The following is a 10,100-nucleotide window of genomic DNA, read 5'->3' on the forward strand; positions in this document are numbered from 1 at the left end:
CCCTCATCTCTCCATTCCAAGGTGACCTCATGGCTCCTGAGAGAAGAGGGACTGGAGGTTGCCTTAGAGCTCACAGGCAGCCTTTAGAGGAGGGGTCACTGCTGCTGGTGGTCACTGTGTAGAGACATCCCAGGGACAGGCCTCATGCATTCTTCAGAATTCTGTAGTTTCTTCACCCAGTCCTGCCTGAGGAAATCCTCCCATGCATAGAAATATTATAATACAAGCCAGATTGCTTAAAACAAAAGAAATTTATTTGCTCACATTTCTCGAGTCCAGAAGCCTGAAATGAAGGTGTCTATAGCTCTGCAGTCATTTCAGAGGCTCTAGTGGAGAATGTGTTTCAGGTGTCTTCTAACTTTTGGTGGCTGCAGACTCTAATCTCTGCTCTGTGGACACGTTGCTTCTTCCTCTTCTGTGTGTCTTCTCCTCTGTGTGTCTATCTTCAAACTCCCTCTGTTTTTCTCTTATAAGGATACATGTGATTACATGTAGGGCCTACCCAGAAAATGCAAGATGATCTCCTCTCAAGAGCTTTAACTTAATCACATCACATATGAGGTACTATTCACTCTTTTGCCATATAAGGTAACATTCTCAGGTTCCAAGGATTAGGGCGTGGATATATCTTTGAGGGCCATAATTCAGCTCACTTCAGTACTTATCACATGAAATTGTCCAGACTGAGTGGACTCAAACTGAAAATTACTATTCAGATTTTGGTGCCCTGAGGGAGGGCCTGAGAGAGTCCCTTCTCAGGACAGACATTAACTATCTTGACCCTCCTGATACATGTGGAACTCAAAGAGTGTGAGATGGGACTACACGCAGTTTATGTCCTTTCATGACAAACCTCCACACACTTTTCTCTTCTCTTTCCATCAGGCACTGCTGGGTACCAAATGATGCGGTGCACACGGGTCCCAACCATGTTGAGGAACTTTCTGGATGTGGGGCCACTCCAGTCTCAGTCCCAAGTAAGTATGAGTGTTAACCTTCTTCAAGAAGCTGATGATGTCTGTGTTCTCCTCTACGTTCACAAGGTGGCAATGGTAGTACCAACACTGACACACAGTTCTCACTGGGCTGCCAAACAACTGCCTCTTGCTGCAAAGGCCCTATTTCCCACCATGACCATGTAATCCTGCAGGGTCTGAGCTGGAGAACACAGGGGCCAAAGTTTGGGTTTTGATCAGGGTCTGTGGGTGTCTATGCATCTATGTGTGCATGTGTATGCATCTTTGTTATATATGTGTGTTTGTCTCCTTGAGTGTTTCTTGGGTGCGTGTGTGTGTGTGTGTGTAGGGGTCTGCCTAATCATTTTTTGTGTGTGTCATGCTGTCTTTCCTTGTGAGTTTGGCCACCTGTCCTCATCAGCGTCTTCTGTGACTCCTCCTTTGGCATCTCTGAGTGATGCTAAGTTGAGTGGGACATGAAACAGAAGACCCTGTAGAGACAGCTCTGAAAGGAAGGTCCTGTCTACAACATAGTGCTGACCAGAAACTGGGAGAAAAAAATGAGAGTAGTCATCTGAATCTATTTGTGACCCTGAGGTATGAAATAACATATGGAGAATATGCTTGATGAAATGAGTTTGGAGTAAGCTCTGAATTCGCAGCTTCCTAAAGCTACCTCATAGTAACTGTGTGCCCTCTGCAAGTATCCCAACCCATCAGGTTGTCTTTTCCTCATCTGTAAAGTAATGTTATATGAGGGCAAGGTACAAAGCTCCTGAGGACAAAATGTGATACATAATAGGTGCTCAGAAACCTCTTCTACCTCTGCTGAGATAGAATTTTTCTCACTTTTTGTCCCTTCCTGATTCTTTCCTTTATAAAGATTTAAATTATGTGGCATCCAAACTGTGAACACCTCTGGCTCTTTCCTGGTCCTCTCCCAGTGGACTCCCCACTACCTACTCTGTTTGCAGTGGCCGAGTCCTGCTGTGGGCTACATGGACTCCCTGGACCCCAGAGCTTCCCTTCACCTCTTGTTAAAAGCCTAAGGTTTGCCTGAGGGTCACCTGCAGCTTCTCGTCCAGACCTTTAGTCCTATGAAAACATCCTCATGTGGGGTCAAAGTCAAAGCCACCATTATCCTGGTGGGCACTGGCAGGTCCTAGCCCTTGAATCACATGGTCTCCAGTAACTCACTCCCTTCTCATGAATCCCCAGGTAGGGAGGTACCCTGACTGTGGTCAGACCTGTGAGCCCAGGCCCAGGGGTGACTGTTTCTGGAGGTCCTGGAAAGCATCTGACAGAGTCTCCTGCCATATGACAAAGATAAATAACTCACTGAATATCTCAGTGTTTCTCTCTCTCTCTCTCTCTCTCTCTCTCTCTTTCTCTCTGTCCCTCCCTCCCTCTCTCCCACCAGAAGATTGAAACTCAGGATGCTGTTCACCAGGTAACACTCCAGTCTACTGTCATGTTGACACTAGAAGTATCCTGAGTTGCTAGGTGTATTAGTTTCCTAGGGTTATGTAATAAATTACATAAAGTGGGTAGCTTAAAACAACAGAAATTTCTTCTCTCACAGTTCTAGAGGCTAGAAGTCTGAAGTCAAGGCATTGGTAGGACTGGTTCCTTCTGTAGGTGCTGAGGAAGAATCTCTTCCATGCCTCTTTTCTAGTTTCTAATGGTTGTTAGCAATCCTTGGCATTCTTTAGCTTGTAGATGTATCACTCTATCCCCTGTTGTCACATGACATTCTCCCTTGTGTGTGTCTGTTTCTCTATGCCCCAAATTTTCTCTCCTTATAAAGAGACCAGTCAGTGGATTGGGGCCCACCCTAATCAAGTATTGCCTCATCCTAACTTCATTACATCTGCAAAGACCTATTTTCCAAATAAGGTTACATACATAGGTCCGGGGGTTAGGACTTGAACATGTCTTTTTGGGGGACACAATTCAACTCACAACATCAGGGAATGGGAATCACTGGCCGAGGACACAAAGAACATCCTGTCCTTGGCTTCATTTCTTACCCTTTGGTCCCTGAGCACCCCGCCATTTTTGCTTTTTTCATTATTGAGTTGTAGGAGTTGTTTCTGTATTCTGGGTATTCTTTGAGATATATGTTTTGCAGATATTTTCTCCAGGCCATGCTGTACTTATATGTTTTCTTAATTTTTGAGAAATTAAATTAACCTTTAATTTTGATGAGATGGAATTTATCATGTTTTCCTTTAATGATTATTGATTTCTCTGATCTTTCTAAGAAAGTTTGCCTAACCCCAAGTCACAGAGAGTATCTGTTCAGTATAAACCAGGATTCTTTTCAGGTATTATGCAATAAAACTTAAACAGGAGAGAGGGAGATGAGGGAAAGAGAGAGAGGGAAAAAATGCAAACAGAAAACAATATGACAGAAAAGAACATTTCTGATGTCAAATGAGGCTTTGATAAGCTGTAAGACAGCATATTTGGAGAGATCCCACAGCAGAAAGCTTGCAGGTCCTCCCCAAGGGCTCTGGAAGCACAGGCTTCAGAAGCCTCCACAGCGGCAATAACAGTTCAGGTCCCTGAGAATAATTGTCCAGCAGACACCAGCATGGACTCAAGGGAGCCTCACCAAGGTGAGAGGCCTCACAGGCTTAGAGCATAATGGAAGGGGAGGGAGCAGCAGTGGTTCCAAGGCACCGGGCTGTGGTAGGTATGGGATCTGCAAGGTGGGAACTGAGAGAAAGGCGGCCATTGCATCTAAGGATGAAGCCATGAACTCTACTGGGAGGGTTGCCCCATGTTTTGTGTGGGATGTCCTGCCCTCTAGAGGGAGTAGAGGCTGCTCACGGGAAGACCCCATGCCACATTTTGCACTGAAAAGAGAAAGTTGAGATTAGGAGATTTCAAATATGGGTGAAGGGTTATACAGGGAGGGTGTGGTCACAGGAAAATAAAGGCTAGGATCTCAGGACCTAACATGTTAACTTTTCTCAAATGTTACAGCATCTCAAAAGCCACTCCCTGAGAGAAAAGGCAGTATTTGAAGCTTTGTCCCTGAGAAATAGGAACTCTGATAAAAATGACAGAAAAATGGGAAAATTTCCCCAAATGTGTTTAAATTCAGTGTGGCCTAAGCACTGTCACTGATTGTCACCATGGTGAAAATGGGTTTGAGAGGGTTTTTCTTTTCTGTTTTTTGTATACTTCTGCGCCAGTTGCTGCTTCTATGTGGAGTTCTTTCATATTCATGGATGTGGCTTGTGACCTTTTTATAAGTCATTCCAACCCCTCAAAGCATGGAATTGTGGAGTGGGAGTGGGACGGCGGTTTGGACTGTCACGAGTCCTGACTTACAGGGGCTGGAGGAGCCACATCCACTTAAAGGGCAGGTGGTCTAGGCTGGTCTGCTGAAGAAGGGCTCAGGCTCCACAAGATGTCAGTGACACCCTTCTGGCTCAGCCTGAGCAGAATCAGAAAATGAAAAATGGGATCATCAGGAAAAATTAAAATAAAATTTTCAGTCTTGAATTACTACAGGGGGATAGGGACTTCATCTTTAGACAGTTTGCCTTGTGAACTCAATTCTCTGAAGGGTCTAAGAAAAGTCGTTTATTTTAAGTTTGTTTAGCTTTTTTTGCTGTTGTTATGAGAATGGGGGGTTTGACTTTCAAATCCATCACATATTGGAGCTGAAACAAGAAGTCTGAACATATTTTTTATATTATCCAAATGCTATCTTTCCTGTAAACATAGTAAAGAAAGAGTCAGGCAGCGGGCAGAGAGAAGGTAGGACTAGGGGTCCTCTCAGATGTATTCTTTTTTTTTTTAATATTTATTTTATTGATTTATTTATTTGGCCGTGACGGGTCTTAGGTGCAGCACACGGGATCTTCGTTGCTGAGTTAGGAATCTTTGTTGTGGCATGCGGGATCTCTTTTTTTTTTTTTAGTTGCAGCACGTGGGATCTTTAGTTGCAGCATGCGGGATCTTTAGTTGTGGCATGTAAACTCTTAGTTGCGGCATGTGGGATCTAGTTCCCTGATCAGGGATCGATCCTATTAAATACCTGAGACTGGCAGAAAAGCTATGGAATTAGGCTGGGAAGATGTCATTTAGGGGAGCTCTCGACCCAAAGAGAAAGAAAGGCTCAACAGAACACAAGTGTTTAGAGTAAATGGAAAAATCAATCCATTTTAGTTTTGTACCTTAGATAACACTACTCAAACAAAAATTAACAGCCTAATTAAATTAGATAATTAATGTACTACACATAATGTAGGGCCTAACTCATAGTAAACATTTAAAAATTTGTTATTAGTACTACTAGTACTGCTGCTGCTATTATTACTATTATTATTTTGTAGTTATTGTTGTTAGTGATTATTATTAGTGATTGGGTCTGAACCAGAAACTCTTAGACCACTATCAGTCTCTTCTCACTTTTCACTTCCACATCTCATCATTCTCAATCCATTCTTCTCATTGTCTCTGATTCCCCTCAAAGGGGCAACTCAATACTGGGTATGGAAAATTGATATAGATTTATCTTTCAAACCAGACTGTCGACCTATGAGATGAGCAAAGGGACAGGAGGGCCTGAGGGTCACGGTCCCTCAGGCAGAGTATTCGCAGATAGCCAAAAAGGAGGCAGAACAGGTGATGTCATTCCATGTGCCGTCCACCAGGAGTGTCACACAGTGTTCCTCAGAACCAACGTTATTGCGCTCACCATCATGCCAATTTTGATAGGTCACCCTCTTTCCTGTCAGATCCACAGACTGGCCGTCAGTCTCCTCATTTGTGATGCCCAGGAAGGCCTCTCCACTGGCTATATCCTGGATGGCCTTGTTTTCTTCAGCGTTCGTAGGGATGGCCACGAAGTTCCAGAGGCCTGGAACTGGGCACACAGAGTCTTCACTTCATCAAAGGTCATCTTTTCACCATTGGTAAAATAAAACTTTTTCCCAACTTTTTTGCCCAAAGAGAAGATCAGCCCTAAAATGGGAAAATATAGGTGACACCAGCTTGTCTCTAAGTCCAGCTCAAGATATTTTTCTTCATAAAGCCTTCTACAGTGGAGTTGCCACATAAAATACAATACGTCCAGTTATATTTGAATTATAGATAAACAATGAAATTCTTTTTAGTATAAGTGTCTCACATGCAATTTTTAGGACATACTTATACTAAAAAAAAAATTTGTTGTTGTTTACCTGAAATTCAAGTTTAACTGGGTGTCCTATATTTTTCTTTGTTAAATCTAGCAGCCCTAATCTGAAGAAACAGAATGGAACAAAGGCCTTTGTCTTTTTGGACCAGAGTTCTAGAATACATATAATTGGAATTCTAAGTTTTACCCCAATATTAACTTAAAAATAAATTTAAATGTCTGAGAATATTTGTCCTAGGCCAGGAAACAGGTTAAGCCTCATTGCCAGTTCTCAGCAACAGCATAACAAAGGGAAAGAGGCATAGGTCCCATTTTCAGTGACACATATGTACACTGATAGTAAAGATACAGGATCAGGGTCTCTGGTATCAGACTGACTTCAATTTATAAACTGCCTCTGCCACTTATTAGCTCTGTGCATTTGAGCAAATTATGTAATTTTCCTTTGCTTCCGTTTCTACCAAAAGGTTGTTGTGAGGATTTCATGAAGTCAGAATATGAAAAACACCTATCCAGGTACTAGAAAATTACATGTATTCAATAAATGTTTGTTGCCTTCCACTTTCCCAAACTTCAAGCTGCCTGAAAAGTAAGAGAGAAGGCTTATATTTTTTGAGCTGGTCCAGTTCTGATCGCAGAGCTGCTCTTTCTGAAGTAGCCAGGCTTTACCTAGAAAATTAAAACAAAGTGAAAGAGCATTGTTGAAAAGGCATCTTAGAACTACAAGGGGGTAGGGTACCTTTTCAAACTAAAAAAAAAAAAAAAAAAATCAAGATAAAAGTTTCTTTTATACTGATATTTGCTCTTTGAAGGAAAATGAAAAATATTTTAAGCATAAAGAAGCATAAAGGAAAAGTATCTCTATTTCCATCCAGCCCAAAACATCACTCATCTGTTGAATGTAAGTAAAGACACTTTACATACGCATACACACCCACACGCACATACATACACTCCCTGTTGACCTAGCATTATAGCACTCCACACGCCAAGCTATTCACTAATTGATTTTTTCATCAAACAAATAGCTCTATCATGGGTAAACTTGTGGAATAAAATAATTGAGGAATTATTATGAACTGGTGAATATTGACTATAAAGATTGCAGGGTTTTGTCTTTGGGGAAGTTTTGTTTTTGTTGCTTTTTGTTTTGTTTTTCCCTGAGTTTGTTCTGTTAATCAGTAAACCAGGATTTTTGTGAGTTGCCCATTATCCAAGAGGGGAGGGCATGAGGCAAGCTATGTGTAGTAGGTGGCAAAAATGACCTCAATGTGGTACAACTTCTCTCATTAAGAAATGGAGTTTATTTCCCCACTCCTTGAATCTGAGCGGGCCTTGTAACTTGTTTTGACCAATGGAATGTGGCAGAAGCAATAATGTGTGTGTCCTAAGCCTTCAGGAGGCCTTAAAGCTTCTGCTCTTTCTTCTTTTGGAAATCCTTTAATCATCTCTATGTGAATAAGCCCAGGTGAGTCAATTGGAGGATGAGATCTGTGGCTCAGCTATGCTCATCACTCCAGCTGATGGCCAAACAACAGCCAGACATGTAAGTGAGACCATTGGCCATCAGTTGACCACAGACACATGAGTGAGTCCAGCTGAGACCAGCAAAGAAATCACTTGATTCACAGATTCGTGATTTAAATAAATGGCTGTGTTTTGTTTGTTTCTCATGAGGTAAGAGATAACTGGCATACCATGTATCTACCGTTGTTGTGAAAATAGGCATAACAAGCCCAACACATAGATAACCTATTTTATCCCTTTTGGACCAGAGCCTCACATTGGATTGTTCAGCTGAAGGAGAGCCTAGGCTTAGCCCCTCCAGGAGGCACCTGATGAGGGTTTGGCTCTGAAGGGTTTGTGAGTCTGTATTCAGGCATTGATAGGAATCCCCTGAGGCTCTAAGTAATCTAGAGAAGCTAGAGGCTGCTGGGTCAGGAAGCAGAGTTGGACATCTTCCCAGGAAGCAGCAGGAGAAGGGACATCTCCCACATGGTACTTAGAGTTGCCAGACCCTGGGGGCCTTCAGCCTAGACCTTGCTGAAGTAAATTCCTTACCCAAATCATCTCCAGGGTCTCCTTTTTGGCCCACTTGTCCTGGTAACCCAGGTGGCCCTGGCATTCCTTGAGGCCCTACCTTTCCAGGAGGGCCCTGAAAGCCTCTGAGTCCTTGACCTGTTGGAGGTCAAAGGAAATGTGACAGTATTTGTGTTCCTGCTCTATTTCTCCAAAAGCATGATGCCCAATCCCTTCCCAGGAGAAAGGAGACACTGATCCAGGGCTAACATTCTGAACCGCTCTTTCTAATGACCACAGAAGGAAAGCCTCCTGTGTCCCATGAGATGGTCTGCCTTGAGGGTCAACTTCCTGAGCTGGCAGGACCACCATGTGTCACCAGTTCCTGTGTGGAAGTTTGGGATGCCAGAGTCAGAGCTGTCTCTCTCTTTTGAATTATAATTTGTAGTTGAGAGAAATACAAGCTACATTAATATGACATTACCCTCCTCATATCTCCAGGCAGTTTCCTTTGGAAGATAAAGAGTCACAGAGATAGAACAGCCCAAACTGTACCTGGTTCTCCCTTTTCTCCCTTGGCACCGTCATGCCCATCTTTGCCTGGGAGGCCGTTGATTCCTGGAGAACCACAGGCAATCACAGGGCAGGTCTTTTGGACATTCTCACAGTTTTCTGTTTCTGTACACGATGCTGTCACCACAATCAGGAGAAGCAGAGGGAGTGATGGAAACAGTGACATGGTCCTCACCTTGGTGTGGAAAAAATCAAGGAAGATTATCTCATCCTGTTCAGTTAATCAACACATATTTACTGAACCTGCCCTTTTTCCTATAACCTATACTGGGCACAGGTGATATAGAGTTGGATGACCCATTCCTGGCCTCCAGACTGGGGATTTGGAAAAGTAAATCCTCCTGTGATGTTGTATTACTACTTCAACAAAGGTAGGCATAACAACTTGCATTGTCAGGGAGAAGGGGTTACCAGTGCCTGGCCTCTAGTGTTACTGCTAAAAGGTTAGGCGTATGCTCTCTGTGTCCTTTGTGAGAGCAGACAAGCATAACATTGCCAGCTCACTCACGCCTGCTGACTTGGGGAGTGAACGTGAATGGAGACCCAGCTCTCTTTGTCTCACTTTTCCCATTTGGGCCCATCTGCCACCTGCATCCCATCCTTATATCTGGACAGTCCATTGCCCTCAGTGCCAATTAACCAACATCTACTCAATGGCACGCACTAAGCTGCAGGCTAATGATCCAGAGAGGAAGAGTCACTGCTAGTTACTAACCTGGCCAGAATTAAGTTGAGTTTGTTTCCTCTTGATGTTTTATTTCCACTGTAATAGAGACTTGCCAGGGAGAGAATTTTCTCTGGAAATTTCTCACTATCTTGACCCAGGCAGGGTGCCAGATCCCTCTCTACTTCCTGGCAGGTATTCTGTGTGTCCTATGAGTCAAAACCACTGGCAATTAGAACACCTTCCTTGAATACCCTTCTCATTTCTCAAGCCTGACATTTTATGTCCTTCAAAGTCCTCTTCCAGCTGTCCCTCACCCAGGAAACCTCAGCAGCCCAGCATCAAGGGTCTAATCCTTCTCGGCTCCCTTTGAAAACAAAGGCGCAGTCTCATTTGCTAATGGTCAGGTGAATCCAGGAAAGTCACAGATGCCCCAGCATAAGCAGAGAAAGAGATACCCCCAGCATGGCTTCTGCCTGCCATCTCCCCACACACCCTAGAAAGTCTTCTCTAGGCCTCCAAGATCAAGTCAAATCCCTAGACATTTGATCCAGTACCCCAGATCCATTCACCAGAAAGGGCTTACCGGGGCTTCTGCAAAGCAGGGATACAGTCACGAGGAAACTGGCCCTCCAGCAGGGTGCTGGCAGGTGCCTTAGGTGGAGGGAGGAGGCTGGACTCAGTAACGTAAGGTCCAATCAGGCTTGTAAACAAGGACAGTGTGGGCCTG

General features: G+C 43.6%; 1 protein-coding gene across 1 annotated transcript; it reads right to left on the minus strand.

Moving 5' to 3' along the window:
• Nucleotides 1-5,557: 5,557 nt before the first annotated feature.
• Nucleotides 5,558-8,872, minus strand: MBL2 (mannose binding lectin 2). The gene is given in 6 exon segments (XM_059899999.1): nt 5,558-5,821; nt 5,824-5,939; nt 6,722-6,754; nt 7,100-7,114; nt 8,176-8,292; nt 8,689-8,872. Coding segments are annotated over 6 exon segments (729 nt in total).
• Between the last annotated feature and the right edge of the window lie 1,228 nt (nt 8,873-10,100).

This window comes from Balaenoptera ricei, chromosome 16 (assembly GCF_028023285.1).
Source record: "Balaenoptera ricei isolate mBalRic1 chromosome 16, mBalRic1.hap2, whole genome shotgun sequence".
NCBI lineage: Eukaryota > Metazoa > Chordata > Mammalia > Artiodactyla > Balaenopteridae > Balaenoptera > Balaenoptera ricei.